Genomic DNA, 17,265 nt, shown 5'->3' on the forward strand with positions numbered 1-17,265 from the left:
TAATGGCTAGTTTAAAAAATAGTTATGCGTGGTTTTAAATACGTAATTCCCGTCAGCTGCAGCCACATGGTCATTTTCATTGCATCTATTGACGGACCAGCAAAGATTTATACTCCTCAAATTCGAAACAATTAGTTGCGTTAGAGCAGTGTTACTGTTCTTAACTAACGTTAAAAGTAGTCACTAGAAATCACTACAAACTAATGTTTTTTTTTTTTGTTTTTTTGCATCGCACTGCTGACTACAAACTGCAAAAAAAAGTAGTGACTACTTATGATGCGCCACTTCCGACCACTGATCAAAATACAATACAACAAATGCTTATCATTCGTTATTAATTAAAGAATGAACTTACCTCCAGTTTCTGTGAATATTCCTCTGCCAACCTTTCATTTGCTCGGCTGATTTCTTCATTTTTCTCGAGCAGGGCTTTCCCCAGTTCAGCGGCCAGTACGAGATCTTTCTCTCGCTGGGCCAACTGCGTGTAAACATCCCCTTCCTCAACGTCGGCCCCACACTGGGCCGCCCTCTTCTCCACCTCCCCCAAGTATTCCTCTAAGTCACCATAAAATCCGGACGAAGTTTGTTGCATCTCTGTCAAGCTGCATCCGGACATTCTTCGGCATCGCACACTAGTCACAGGTTCGAGACCCGCCGCCGGCAGAGAATACGAAACGTTCTCATCTGCTGAAGAGTTTGTTGCATTCTTTAGAACACTCGTTGCACAGTTTTCACAAGTTTCGGGAAAATCACTAAATTAATCCATTTGTGCACTATTTAATCCTTTAATGGAAGTAGCTCAAAATAAAACAAATCCGTACCGTGAAAGGAAGGAGAAAAAAACGGTAACTTGAAAAACTTTTAATTTAATGAATAATAAAATGGTGAGGGAATAAAATTTTAAAAATCAAATTATCACCCGCAATTAAATTATTTAAAATCAAATTATCGTTTGATTTTTCGTTTATAGTTATTGCCAATTTTAACTTAACGGCAATAGAATTTCAAGGAAATTATCGAACACGGTGTAAGTTCACTGCTTCGAAATCGATGAAGCGCGTGTGTTTTGGTTCGAGAGAGAAACTCGCTCAGGTAGATGTTGACACACCGAAGTCAGCTGTAGCACTGGTCGTCAATGGTAACCAGGTAAGTAAACGAGAAGGGAAGCTAGATGGGAAGAGGGGGAGAGACAGGCAGTTTCCGCACAGCTGACAGAGTTTCTTCTCCATCCGGCTCTACGTCACAAAAATGGAAATAAGGAGAAAAAGGGCGCTCAAATCAAAACGGCTTTCGAAAATTGCAACAAACACATTTTCGCCAAAGCTTTTGAAAATAACCTATTGGGCAAAAATATAAAAAAAAGAAGAAAAAATACATTTTATTTCATTAATTTATTTCTTGAGTAATTTCGTTTGATTAATTTCATTAAAAAATTATTTATTTTATAATTTATTTATTTAATACACTTTATAACTTACTTATTTAATATATTTTATAATTTATTTCATATTAAATATATTTATTTAATTTATAAATTAATTTGCACCAATTTCAATATTTATTTGCGGATTTTATTAATTTTTATTTTAAATTTTTTCTGGTACGAATCAGAATTTTCAAGATTGTGTCAAAGAAAATCATATCTGAATGAAACTTTGCACAAAAAAACGATGATTTTTTTACAACTTTTAGTAATGAAAATTGTTTTTTTTTCCCTCTTTATTCGTTTATTTATGTACTATTACTTAACTTGTTTATTCTTTTCATTCAAATGGATAAATTGTATGTTTCTCATTAAAATTAATATCAATGAATGTATTATTTATATCTGTTTTATTGCATTCGGCAAACCTAATGTTCTTCTTCGTAAAAAAATTAGCAAAAAAAAAATAATTAATAGAATGTTATGTCACGAGAAGTATATGGGGGCATATGAGAGAAAAATGCATTGAAATTATGTCAAAAATAAATTTTAAAACGATACGCAGTGTCAAAACTGCGGAGTACTACCTATCCCCATGTGTACTACCTATCCCCTTTTAATCCTTTCCATTATCATTTTTCCCAGTGGTATTAAAATGGAATTAAAACTTCAATTTTAAGCAAACAAATGCGTTGCAATTGAAAAAACTTAAGTTGACAACCATGATAGTAACGCATATTAATATATGCGCTTAATTTTTGAAAGAATAGTGGTGATCAATATCATTTAAAAATTAAGTTTATAAAAGAAAAAATAGTATATATTTACTACCACTTTAAATATGAAAATAAAATCTTCCGGAAAATCCGGAAGAGTTGGCAGGTATGCCATTCATTATTTTCGCCAATTTTGGCGCAAGTTTGGAGTCATCAGACGACAACGGTTGTTTACGAAGCACGAGAAGGGAAAAGTTTGAAATCCGCAAAAATAGGCGTTAAAAGGCACGTATATTTTTAGTTGAGTAAAAAAGATGAAAATTGTTTAAGAATATTTACATAAATCTGTCAATTGAATTAAATAATTATGTAATATTTAGTTTCTATTCGCTTCTATTTTGTTAAGCCTAGTTCAAATTTAACTTAATACTAGTGGGTTGCGCCCTCTGATCGCTGACGCTCGCCAACACCCGAAAATTGCTACGCAATCCTATATGGTTTGCTTCGCAAACCAAGCTCGCTTCGCTCGCTACTAACTTCGGTACACTGCAAATGCACAAAATTCTAAGAATTCAAAACAATCATTCAAATCCATATAAAAACTTTTTTTTAAAAAAAAAATTACATCCTTTTAGTAAATACTAAGTCATTAAAATAAATTTGAATTCAAATAAATGACATGTAATTCGTTAAACCTATTAGAAATGTGCTATAGTATAATTCGTGATATAAATCAGAAATCGTCAAATAAATTCGTAATATATAAATTCGTGAAAAAAAAGCGCTTTCGACAAAATACTAAAATAGAGATCTATCGACAAAGACTACTCACTTCTGCCTAGCTTAATAGTGTGAGATTGCCGCAGCTGATGCTCTCTGGTTATTTCAGTTTTTAAAAGCGGTATATGTTGAGCCAAATCAGCTAGATTTGTCATGTGACATTTTTAGCGGCAATCATTGGTCGATTTTCTAGCGTTGCCATTCGGGGAGTTGTAAAGAATTTTTTTTTGTCGCCGTGTAAGAGAAATATGTACATAGATTCTCTCTGTGCTGTGTGTGTGATTTACAAACTAATCTTGTTACATAAAAATCTTGTAACGTAAAAATAACTTCACTCACTCTTATGTACCATATCTTACTATACTTATAAATTTTAATGGTACTGGATGCCAAAAATGATAGGAGCTACTTTACACCAGGTAGAGTAAAGAAACATTCTCTGTGTTTCAATACACCAGGACCTATTTGCTGGTATTTGGTGTAGTGATAAACAAAGAACCAAGAGTTGTGTGCGGTGTTTCACAACAAACAATGATGCAAAAGTAGTTGCCGCCATTTTTGTAGTTAAAGCACACTCAAAATTTTCACAGTGAACGTAAAACTAACATTTCCTGGTGCATAAGTATCAAATATGAACTACCGACTATTCAAATCACATGATAAGAGTCACAAATAAAATAATTGAAGGTCATGGAATGTTATATAATGAATGCGTGAAGTTTTATTGTATAACCGTTGTTGAACAGCAGATCCAATTTTTGGGTTTACGACGACTAAATCTCAACTCCGTAGCCTTGTCATTTTATACCCAATCCAGAAGAAAATGAAATTCCTGGTTCAAGTATTGGAGAACTTTGCCTTCGTGGAGGATTTTTTAATGGAACTAACCCATATTTGTATTCTATGGAAAGGAAAACCACGAAAACCTCCTACAATTAACCTGACGGCAAGTGGACTCTAACCCATGATCCGTCTACCACTGAATATTTTACGTCTGCATTGTGGTCGAGTGCGGAATTCGTATCGAGCAACCATCGCTAAGATCCGAAGCCGATTCACCACATTGGAAGGCGAAAGCTCTATATGAGTTATCACGGCTCTATGCTTGAAAGTTGTAAATAATAACAAAAGAATCACAGAGTTGCTTAAGCGAATTTTACATAATCTAATATACGTGTGCAACAGAGAGCTAAAAATGCTGACAAAACTATTGTTGCTCTTCAGTATATTGTACCTTTGGTCCGTAAGGAACTTCTGGTTTTTCTAACGCTATAGCACCGACACACAGTAATATTTTGTTCTAGAAGTGTGAGAGGGAAAAAACGTTAGATTGTTATTACTCAACAAATATATTCAAACATAAATTCAGTAACATAATTGGGTACTTGCACTTCAAGAAAAAGACGTCCCATATTCACACATGTGACCTATGACGTCAGAGCCAACTAATCTTGATCAGCAAAAGGGCATATTAAAGGTGAGCTAAGTTTCTCTACATAAGTTTGAATGTTAATTAACCATAAGTTAATTAAATATATCGCACATCGAATGAGTTGAAATATAATTCTTTCTCGTCGACTTCTTTTACTTAACTTTGATTTTTTGTTTATGTGTTTTATTGTCTTCGTGATATATTTTTGTTTCGCGTACCTGGCAAGTTCGATGCATAATTAGTTTGCTTATGTTCCACATGGCTTCGTGTCTGTCTTTGTGTTACGTCTCTGTGTAAATATAGAGTGAAAAAATTTAAAATCTTTGAGAAAGATTCTTAGTGAAAGAATTTAGAATGTGTCACTTAAGAGAAATGATACTTGACGGGCTTGGCTAACTCGAAATAGAATGGAAAGAACAGTTGCGAACGTAAACAAATGCCATGTTTCAGCAACGCATTAGGATCGAGATACCCACACTACGTCACTTGCAGGTAGTTTGCTTATTCATGCGATCCGTGAGTCTGATACCACATCCGGCCTGGTTGGTCGGAGGGGGGAAACAACTTTATAAATCATTTTGATAAATATCCAGAACTTCAAAACAAAGCACCACCATTCCTTAATCCATACGTAGCAATGGAGAGCAAATTGCTGAAATAGGAGAAATTTTTCTTGTTTTTTAATATGTACTTGTTCTGACAACTCAAAACCTTGAATATGAACTGCGGAACTTGTACAGCTAAAACTCATTTTTACCTTGCAAGTTGAAAAATTGCATTCCATGAGGAGTTATCATCAGGTTCAAGAATGGATGGGCAATGAAAAAGTCCCCTTGCATAGGTTTTGGATTCAGACTCCATCACACTCCCAGGAAAGGATCTGTCTCCAAAATACCCTCGACACTGCATATCATTGCATGTGGTTGCAGGTCTACCATAATCTGCAGACCTTGCAATGAGCAGGTTTTCCGAAAATGCAAAGCAAATCAGGAAGAAGAGAGACTCGATCACAAGATTGAAAGATCGAGCTGGTATAGGAAGGATAGGAATCAATAAAATGTTGCTTCGATGCAAACTAGGAACCAAAACAATGAAAAACACAGGGTAAACTAACCAGTGAAGGAACACTTAAGCTTCGCTTGCCTTTTAAAAAATCATATTAATTTCAAAATTCGTAATTTCAGTTAAATGACAGTGTCAACATATTTGTTACTAATTGCAAATTATGCAAAAAAATTGCAGAGAACTTACATAATATTGTTTTAAAGTTTTGGAGGTTCAAATAACAAGTAGTAAGAAGACCCAGTGAAGGAACAGCTCTTACCAGTGAAGGAACACAAAATTGCCCAGTGAAGGAACACTTAATTTTGGTTATTTTTTAATGCTCTTTATGAATTTTTTAGCCATACAAATACAGTCGGACATCTATTTAACGAACTTCCATTCTACGAATTTCCCTATTTTACGAATTTTTTCGAGGAACCAAGAGCATTTTGGAAATTTTTTTGTAAAATAACTTCCATATAGCGAAGTGAATTTTCTATTTAACGAACTTTTCATTGAGATCCAATTTCCCTATTTTCCAAAATATTTCTTAACATTTTAAACTTGTTAAAGCAATTTATGGGGGAAATGACATTAAATTAATTTTCGAAGCCACTGCTTTATGAAATGTATTACTGTTTTGTCTAAAAATTATCTTAGAGAAAGCAGTAAATTCCCTTTCCCCTTTTGTTTGCACTTCAAACGAAAAACTCACTTCAAATTAACGGATTTCATCCGTAGCAATTTAACTTAACGCAAGTGGTAATGTATGTTTAAAATTACTTTTATAATAAATGCAACTATATTTTTATACATAAATTTAGACTTTTTTTAGTTGAAAATGTATATAGCATGATAGTGTAACACTGGATAATGTTTTGCTCTATTCTTGCTTTCCATGCAGATTTCTTTTATGGTTGAGATTTATATGATAAATAGTAGATACTAGTTTACAAGATAAAAGTGTATCAATTGCTATTTTAATTATGTCTAGTGTTTAAGAATTTAAAACCTGTTTTGTGTTGTTTAAGTATTTTAAGAGGTGATTTTCTATTTAACGAATTTTCCATATAACGAGCTTATTATTGGTATTAAGTGATTTTGTTAAATAGAGGTCCGACTAAAAACAAGACTATTTGTGAAATTATGAGATACAAGTACTTGTAAAATGCTAACTTTTTTCTGTAATCATGAACTAGAAATTAAAGTGATGTTAAATACAAAATAAATTTAAAAAAATCGTTCTTTCTTATAATTTGACAGTCAAATCTAAATCATTGTGTCATCCGATGCTGCTTATTATCATTATTATTTTATCACCTTTTTGTTTACTCTTTTTCCTCTTATTTCTTGAAGGTTTTTTTCTTTTTTAAGTATTTTTTCTTTCTTTTTCTTTTCCATGTTCTCTTGTTTTAATGTTTTTTAGATCTTTCAGCCTCTTGAAATTTTTGCCATTTCTCTGAAGTTAGTGCAAAAGGTAATTTATTCGCTTTTCTTCTTATTTGACCTTTCTTTTTATCATCAATATTTGGCCAATGTAAATGGCTCTTCCAAACTTCTTCTGATTTTTCAGCAACATTTCTAGAATGCCTTTCTCGAAAATAGACGGGGGAAAGGTGTCTTGAAGTTTGAGGCAAATCCATCTCTTGTTGACTTATATCTAGAGGATCTTTAGAAGTACTGATTTTACTTACAGAATCATTTCTTTTTTCAACTAAGAGAATCAGCATGAGGACTCATTTCAAATTCGATATCTAATATGCATTCATTATCAATACTAGCTTCAGTTCCTAAGTTTGACTTAACCAAGTGGTCTTCTTTTAATACGTGCTTCTTCCATATTGGAAAAAGTACAGGCTCTTGGACATTTTCGATATTAGACTCTTCCGTCAATGCTGTGTTAAAAATTTACAACATATCTTGAGGGATTTCCCTCTCAAGCTTCTGAAGAAATTGAGTATCGTTTCTTTTTAACTTTGTTTTTTGTTGAGGAACTTACTTCTAAATTCTAACATTGTAAAGTAGTTTCAATAAATTATATAATCACGTTGCTATCCTATAATGATAGCTTATTAGGAGTTCTTGGTGCAAAAGCCAGCGAAAAAATGTTCTATTTTTATGATTATATTTAATTAGTTTTCGATTTGTAAACATAGTTTATTAAGTTGCCTAACATTTGATGTAACTACACACCCTGTTAATAAATATAAATTATACTTTTTTCATAAATTAAGCTATTAAATTAACATTTTGAACTGAAATTATTTCAGGAATTATTCATACAATTTTTAACAAAATTTCGGTTGTCCTCTATATAACAGAATTACTTATCCTAGAGTCATGTAAAATCATATATCACACATTACTGTTCATTCACTGGAAGTATTCCCAGTGTAGGAATATGCCTGTTTCTTCACTGGTTAGAAGCTGGTTTTTGTCTTTTAAACAGAATTTTGATGTATAATATGACTAAAAGTACAAGAAAATTACGAAATTTCTTTTATTTTCATTAACTGAGAAATGAACCCAGTAAAGAAACATTTGTTCCCTCACTGGTTTTTCATCGTTTGGTGATCCAGTGAAGGAACATGCCTGTTCCTTCACTGGTTGGAAGTTGTTTTTTGTCTTTTAAACAGAATTTTGATGTATAATATGACTAAAAGTACAAGAAAATTAAAAAATTTCTTTTATTTTCATTAACTGGGAGAAAAACCCAGTAAAGGAACACTTGTTCCTTCACTGGTTTTTCATCGTTTGGTGATCCAGTGAATAAACACCCCCTTATCTCAGTACTTGATTATGCTATGGTGCTTTAAAAAAAATAAAACGTAACTTCAATAACTATATTTTGAATTCTCTTTTTCACAGTGAGAAAAATAAGACTACTACATGCAATTAATTCCACTTCAAACATATAAGTACAAACACTCACCTTATAATTTTTTCAACGAAACAAGGTGTTGCAGAGATAATAACAAATTCAAAAATTTTTTCAGAGAAATCTATTTGACCAGGTAATCCAAAATATTGCTAGATGACTTCCTGTTGTTTGGCAGTAAGCTATTGTTACCAATCAATCTAAAGAAAAACTTTCAAATTCTTATTTTTAATGAATATATATGAAATGTTCCTTCACTGGGTAGTGTTCCTTCACTGGTTGGTTTACCCTATATCAGACTATTCAAAGTGTGTGAAAATTTAACCTTATTCAGTTTTTAAAAAAATTAACACAAAATATGTATCTATCAATAACCAATTGAAAACTTGAAATGTTCGAAGATTCTTGGAAAAAAATCTTCTCAGTCAGTATACAGCTGTAAGCTTCGTATTGAATTATTATCAAATTATAGATAATTTCACTGGGTAACATTTTTTATAACAGCAATACTTTAAGAGAAATTATGGAAAAAATAGGAAAATGTACTAAACATTTAATGATTTTTTCACGATGGCGGAGCATGCGTTGGATGGAGGAATTAGAAAATTTAGAATCTTTATACATCCACCTACTATGCTACACCGGCGGTACATACCGACAACCCCTATATTTTGGGGGACACAAATCCGAATCCGTCTATAAAAAGGCATGTTTATTCTGAGAAGTATCTTTACGTCTGATTTCGTAACTTAAAATGTCGTCTGCACTTTTAATTACCATATTTGAAGTCACCCCCTCGAGCCATTAAGATTGAGTCCTAGAATGTGAATATCCGATCATTAGAACAAAAATTAATCAGGGTGGTCTATTTTTTTTTTGGAGCACTGTACGTACTAAGACAATATATTAAAAAAATTAACTACTTGTTGAAACTACTTCTTGATGGTAGTTTGACTGAAAAATATTACGTTTAACAATCAGAGCATTTCATTTACCTATAAAATGAATAACAGAAACAAACAAAATTACATTATTTGTTATAATAAACAAAATTATTAACTATTCCTTTTAACACTTTATTACACTAATAAGTTGTAACTATTTACTTAGTTTATATATTTATTCTATTTATTATTAACACTTTATTTAAAAAAATTAAAAGTCCTGCAACAAAGAATACTTACAGCTATTTCTTTTAGAAAAAGAGAAACTTTGCCGTGAAACCACTACAATAGTAATGTTAAAATACAAAAAGAAATATTATGTGTTATAATAAGTTATAAAAATATTAATAAGCTAGCACTATATATTTAATTTACATATTTATTCTATTTATCTGATACTATAAGTATCTAAATATTTAGAATAACGCAAATCGATAAAAATATTACATTTAACACTTTACTTTAAGAAACCAGTCTACTTTATTTAATACAATAAAATAAAATAAAAATTAATCACACTATGCACTTAGACAAAGATATTTCTTTCAACACTTTATTTTTAAAAATTAAAAGTCTTGTAATATTCTATTCGACACACAATAAAAAAAAAAATAATAGAACACCCCAATTTGTTACAAAGAATACTTTCAACTATTATTCTAATAAAAAATTCGCTGTACATTCACTGCAATAGTAACTTTAAAATATACAAAAAAATTATAACGTGTTAAGCAAAGATACATCTCTTAACACATTATTTTTAACTATCTGTACGCAAACCACTCCATTACTGTTTAAAATCAATAAAATTAATTAATAAAGCAAACATACCCAGTCTTGACTCTTCATATTGTGATGACAAATAAGAAAATAACCTCGAATTTGCCACTATTGAATCATATTTGTGGTTTAAACTTTGGATGATGTGTTTACTTTGGATGGGAAAACGTGGTTGAAAATAATCATTACTTATCACCATGAAAAGTGAAAAGTTTATCACGCGCAGCCTGATTACTAAATTTTTACTAATAAGCTTGTGATAAGCATCAAAAATAGTGGATGCTTTATTTATTCATTACAAATGGTTAATGTGTTATCCATTTCAAATGAATGACACCATTTGTCCATCAGGAATAAATACTTTGAAAGTATTTTATCTCAGTTATTAATGTTTTATCTGTCATGCCATTAGCGTGACAATAAGAAGAGATCAGAATTATTGTCTCAAGTTACTCTCTAATGTGGCCTTAATTTGTTGAATAGAGTTCAGAAAATTCCATGATGTACAATCAGACTGTACTTTGGATCCGATTTATTGTGGCGCTATTTATTGAAGGGAATTCAAAAAATTTTATAAAATGTGGTCTTAATGTTCGAATTTCAAAACGCATTCTTCATTTTTCATAAGATTTCGACTTTTTTTATTTCAGTTTGGAAGCAACAAGTTCATATTACAAGCTCAAGTCCACACCATTTTATATTTTTGTGAACCCAAGCAATTGAAATAACTTTTCAAAAATTAAAAAATTTGACCGAAAACGTTTTAAGCTTTCACAAAACTATTGCTTTTCATCAGATTAACGTTTTGCGTAATTTTCCTTTTCACTTAACTGTGGCTTTTCTTCATTGGTATTTTTTGTTATTTTCGTTGTCACAAAACTATATTGGAGAGAGAGGTACCAGCTCAGGCCATGTCCATGCAGTCCGACCGCAAAATGATATGGCCTTCAAAAGATAGGGGCTATGGTTAGGGGATGCGTCATTTTGTGTCCCCAAACTATGATTTTTTTCATAATAACATTTTCAACCATTTTCATTGTTACAAAACTATGGCTTTTCTTCAAATTCACGTTTTGCCCTATTTTCATTGCCATGAAACTATGAATTTTCTTCATAATGACATTTTGAGTTATTTTCATTGTCACAAAACTATGGCTTTTCATCATATTTATATCTTGCGCTATTTTTTTATTTTTACAAAATTTGGCTTTTCCTCACGTTAACATTTTGCTCCATTTCTCGAAAAACAGTCTCAAGTCATTTAATTATTCTCACCGGAGATTATTCGAAATTCCCAAAGGCATAGGTTAAGTATAATAGTGCACAAATATAGTGGTGGACATTAGTATACTTGCATTGAACACATTATACTAGTACATTTGTTATAATGTTTTAATAATTTTCTTTAATATTATAACTATTATAACTTTGCGACATAAGAAGTTATCATTTTATTTATTATTTTTGATACTTCAGATATTTCGATTCCAACGGGTTTCTTTTTTGGGAAACTGCACACGTCATTTTCTAAAAGAAATCAGTTTTGTTCTGTTTAGCAGGGAGCCATAGTCTCCTTCAGATTGTCTGTCTCCCTATTTTCTCTTTTTTTTTTACAAAAAAAGAAAAAATTTAAAGTTGTTCAGTATTTTATCAATTTAATAATCTTATGGAGGATGAACCGCAGTTACTACAAAACCACAGTAAATACCGCTGGAAGCCTACTAATGCGAATTTTTTGCAGTTTAAAAGCGACTCACTTTCGAATTTATATATATATATATATATATATATATATATATATATATATATATATATATATATATATATATATATATATATATATATATATATATATATATATATATATATATATATATATATATAACAAAACAAATAAACACAAAGAAAATTAAGAAAAACAATAAGTTTAATATATTTCGCATAAGCTGCAAGTAAATAGATTTGCGGATATAATCGTGTGAGATGATGAAAAGATTATATCTTTTATTTTCAGGATTTTTTAAAATTTTTTGTTCTCCTTTTTTCGGTTTTTGTTATTTTTATCATTATATATATATATATATATATATATATATATATATATATATATATATATATATATATATATATATATATATATATATATATATATATATATATATATATATATATATATATATATGTAACATAAAAAGCTTCAATTAATCTTTTTATGTTAGTTTCTTTTATAAAACTTCCTCCTAATTATTATTCTAATCGAAATACTTTCTCACACTTTTAAAAGTCACATCCTGTTCTTAAATCTATTTCTGGCTCAAGTATGCATTTAATTAAAAGCAGGACATATTTCCCTTTGCTCTGTGTGGGAAACATTCGATCTATTTCATAAACCAATAGCAACTACTAAGATTTCCCTCTTTCCCTAAATTAAGACATTTTACGGATTTTACTTTGCAAGATTTTCCCTAACCAAGGAGCGCAACTTTTCATGTGCACTTTTTACACTTTTCTCATGACTGCACTGTCTAATAATTAATAAATAAATTCTGTACCCTCCTTCCCGATCTAAGACCTGTTTTAATCCTTCCCTGAAGCATACGTTATATATATATATATATATATATATATATATATATATATATATATATATATATTAAAATAATACTCTTGTCGTGTGATATTACAATCACACGTCAGACGACAAGGTATATTTGATATTAAAAGACAGAAAAAAAATATTGGTAAGTTATTTTTGTCCAGATATGACAAATCTAATTCGCCATTTACTTCTAATAAAACTCTTAACATTTAATAAATTGAATCTAAATACTAGAAAATTACGCTGAAATTTAAATTATCCTTGTGTCTGATTTCGTAACTTTAGAAATCGTCTGCTCAAATCTTTAATTTAAGGTCACTTCCCTGAAGCATTAAATTTGTCAGTTGCATAGAAATACGATCATTAGATTCAAGTGCTTCGTACTGTACCTTATATTATTATAAGTCTATAATACTTACAATCCCAAATACTTTGAAATCAAGATCATTTGAAACTATACTTTTATTTCTTCATAATATAATCATACATTATAATTACACCCAATCAGGACAATTTGTCTCAATTATTAAAGTATGATTACTAAAGAATATGATTATTGTAATCGTACATTAGGATTACGAATGCATGATTAGGATGACAAGTAATCACGATTACTTATAATCACATAGATTCTGACGATTTGGAATGGTTTCTTGTTGCGCTCATACAACCTGCTTCTAATGAAAAATTATTATTTCTTATCGTGATTGCTTGTAATCAGAGCTACAAGTAGTTGATTTCTGCGTAAGGGTGAAATTTTTATTTGTAACTGATTAAGATAGTAATCGTTTTCTTTAATTTTCGGTAAGTCTACAATAAAACGACTTAATATTTGCAATTTACTCCGGTCATTTTATTCAAATTAGTCAGGGCTAGTGATTTTAGTCATTAATCATTATTCAAAAATTTGCTTAATGAATGATGAATAATGACAAATTTTACATATGAATAATTATTCAGAATAAATTAAGTCTGACTAAATTGAGTCATGAGTGAAATTTCCTTGAATGATGCCCATCACGATCAGTACTTGAAGCTTGATTACAGCAGACACAATTTATCTAAATCCTGAATTACACGAAGAAAAAAAATTTAAAATGTATTTTTTTAATAAAAAATAAATCTCGAAGAATCTGCTTAAGTGTCTAAAGGTAGAATTATTTTTAGCAAACGATAAATCTCATTTGGAAAAGGAAAAATCCAATTCCAGATGTTGTTCTCGTCTGACGTCGATGCTTTTAACCAATGGTAAGGCGCGCGTGCTACGCCTGTCGTTAGGCGCTGAAGCGGTTCCTTCAAACGAGGAAACAGCTGCCCCCCTTCCCACTCACCACATCTCACTGAAACAAACACAGATTCTGACTGCTGTGGTTCGTGTTTCATTCATGAATTCCTGCGGAAAAAGTTTTCCATTTTTCAACCTCTCTGTTTCCTCAGAAAACAGATGTTACCCCTGTTGTTCAATAAAAAACCTGAAACAATCATGCGAATTTGAAAAGCGGAACAGCTTTAAAAAAAATAAAAATATTAAACACGTGGACAAAATGCTGAAAGTGGAAAGCACATTTCATAAAATATAAATTTACAGCCTGAAAAGTTGCAAAAGCTTTAAGAAATTACAAAAGATATTTGATTGATATGATAATGATACAGTGCGGTGGGGTACTTTTTATTAGGTCGCACTAGAGCTGCCACGCTTATAAAAATGGAGAAAGCAATAAAATAAAATGAAAACAAAAATTAAAAACTAAGTTTCCCAAATAGGTTTGAAAGGAGAAAATAATTCTATTTTTATAAATCAAGAATGTCTCATCACTTTCATTTAAAGTGAGTGTAAATTTCAGTGGGGGTCGGTATTTATTACGAGAGTGATGCGTCCTACTTTTTTCGTTTTAGGTCTGAAAGAAAATAAAAAACTCTTTTAAAGTCGATTTAATTTTATAATTTTTTTTTTCTCGCAGTAATGTTACAAATATATAACAGGAAAAAAACGCACTAAAATCCTGCAACATCCCAATTAAAATTTTATATAAAAAAAAAAAAAATAAATAAATAAATAAATAAAAAGTGATTTCTGTGACTTTCCTTTTGAAACATAGAAGATAAAAAAAAAAAAAAAAAAAAAAAAGGGAGTATTGAAAAGACTTTTATATAATCAGGAATTTTACTTCAAAAATTTAAAGTATTTTTAGGCAATAATAATAAAGTCTTATTTTTTTCAGGAGCTTTACCATACAGATAGATAGTTAAAGCCAGTATTATGCTACAGGCTGAAATTATTCAAACATTCTTTTTTAAATACAGCAGCTCAAAAGTATTTCTAAAAATAATTTTTGCACTGTTATGTATTGAGACTTCTTTTCTCTTGCATTTGAGATTTAAAGTCCGTTCATGAATAATGTCCCCCTATTCAACATATTTAAAATATTCAATAGATTAAATAGATATATATATTTAATATAATAGATATATATATATTTAAAATACTCAATATATAATTAAAATATTCAATATATCCAATGTATTCAAAATATTCCATATATATATTTAAAATATTCAATATATATTCAAAATATTCAATACATATTCAAAAAATTCTATATTTATTTATAATATTCAATCTACTCAGAAAATAAAATATTCGATGCATTCAAAAATTTCAATATATATTTAAAATATTCAATATCTTCAAAATATTTAAAAAATTCAATATATTCCAAAAATGTTTTAATACTTTTAACCCCTCTCCCCTTTGTCACAAAGAGTCACACTTCACCCTACCCCCTTTTTATTGCATTGTAGGCGATTTCAAAATTGCAATGCAATGTTACAGATTAGAACACCCAAAAGTCGTAAGCCATAAAATGGACTGGCTGCTAAAAACGGCTGCTCGACAAATAAAATACGTTGGGGAAGACGAAAAAATTAGATTTCTCAAGAAGATTAGATTTTCCATTAGATTCTCATTAGATTTCCCATTCAAAACTAAATTCTAATGATGAAAGAAAGTGTATGCTTTAGAATTCAAAAAAAAATTTTTTTGACTAATTTAAAAAATAAATAAATAAAAAATAATAAAAATTTACCAAAAGTTGTATTTTGCGTGGCACCAAAATTCATTTCCATGCTCCAATTCGTTTATCCAAAGAAAAGTTATATTTTTCTTTAGATAAACAGATTTTAAAATTATCTGCAGAAATTTTTTCAATTCGCTTAAAAAGTACTCGAGATATGGCAAAATACCAAAGAAGTAAAGTGAGCATTTACGGGGTTAAAACTTTGGACTGCTCTCTTGACCAAACTATTCGGTCCGTATTGACAAGATTTTCCCCCTTTGAGGGTCAAAAATTCGAATCCGCTTAAAAAAGGTATGGTTATTGAGAGAAAGTGCGTTTTAGTGTCTTATATCGTTTAAAACATCGTCTGCACTATCTAATTAGCATATTTGAGCTCACCTTCTCGAACCATTGATATTGAGTTCTAGAACGGGAAGATCTGATCATTAGATCAAAAGTTATTTATTGTGGTCCGTTTATTTTATTTTATTTTATTATATTTTTGCGCACTGTACATTCAGAAACTTCTAATAATTCGTAAAATTTATTCTTTTTCGTTATTATTTATTTGAAGTTTAGTGTATTTATTCAGAAACACGTCAATTAAAACAATAATTGAAATAGTTTTGATACGTTAATTCAAATATTGATTGGTAAAATAATAATAATAAACAATTTATTTTAAGAAAAATAATCATTAATCGATGCCTATTTTCTTAAACGTAAGTCTTTTTTTTAAAAAAATGGTGTCAAGTGACTAAAGTTGTTTAATATATTATTTGATTAAAAGGTAAGTAAATTTAACTAACCAATTTGAATATATGGTAATAGTTCTTTTGATTTTGATGACCATTATAAATGGATTGCCTCAAACATTAAATTAAATACATTTATGGTGCTGCCATCTGTAATCGAAACTTAAGAGCTCTAAGCTTTTACATGTTTTGTTTAAAATGAGCTAAATTGTATTATTCGTTTTAGAGTTTCTGAAATGCTTGTTATCCAACAATTATTTAGCATACTACTGCTTTGAATCATATTTTTATTTTACTTATAAGCTTAAAATAATCGAAAAAGAACTCAGTAAGTTTAGTCGATTACTCACTCTAAAGAAGAAAAAAATTGCACTTTGCATTTAGATATTCTGTGTCAAAAAGTGTTTTAAAAATATGTTACTTTGAGTGTTCACAACCTTAAAATATTAGGATCTTCATTTTTTCTTAGTTTTAAAATATTCCAACCAATATTTTCACGTATTTAAAAGGAAAATCTTTTTCTGGTGCTGCTATCTAGTAATCATTTTTTTAAAATAAAGCTGCTTTGCGAAATTCTGATGTCCCAAATAACGCATTGTGCATTAATAGAAAGTGTTGTTAAACTAAATTAAAAACGACTAAAGTAATATTTTACCATAAAAGATATTTAAAAAATCTGTAAGGTTAAAAAATTCACTTAAAAATGACAAAATTTTATTTAAATCTGAAATTGTGTGAGATTCAAGGGAACGAAAGTTACATTTGTATAAGCGAAATTAATTTGCTGAGTTTAAATGAGTAAATTAATAAATAATTAAAACAAAATTAACTCTTTTCTTCTTGACGTTTTTCGAAAAA

At 29.8% G+C, this 17,265-nt stretch overlaps 1 protein-coding gene across 2 annotated transcripts in view; it reads right to left on the reverse strand.

Annotated features, from left to right (window-relative positions):
- LOC107453895 (bicaudal D-related protein homolog) overlaps positions 1 to 10,169 on the reverse strand; it is a 134,535-nt gene extending 124,366 nt beyond the window's left edge. Inside the window, exon 1 of one of the 2 annotated variants that reach the window (XM_087160528.1) lies at positions 10,049 to 10,169. In XM_087160528.1, coding sequence (XP_087016654.1) covers positions 10,049 to 10,066 — 18 coding nt within the window. In that variant the 5' untranslated portion in view covers positions 10,067 to 10,169. Of the gene's footprint in view, positions 1 to 355; positions 1,129 to 10,048 lie in introns of those variants that run through there. The other variant, XM_087160527.1, reaches the window with a different exon arrangement.
- Between the last annotated feature and the right edge of the window lie 7,096 nt (positions 10,170 to 17,265).

The sequence above is a fragment of the Parasteatoda tepidariorum genome, chromosome 4, assembly GCF_982258835.1.
Source record: "Parasteatoda tepidariorum strain Cologne lab strain chromosome 4, Ptep-v5.0, whole genome shotgun sequence".
Taxonomy (NCBI): domain Eukaryota; kingdom Metazoa; phylum Arthropoda; class Arachnida; order Araneae; family Theridiidae; genus Parasteatoda; species Parasteatoda tepidariorum.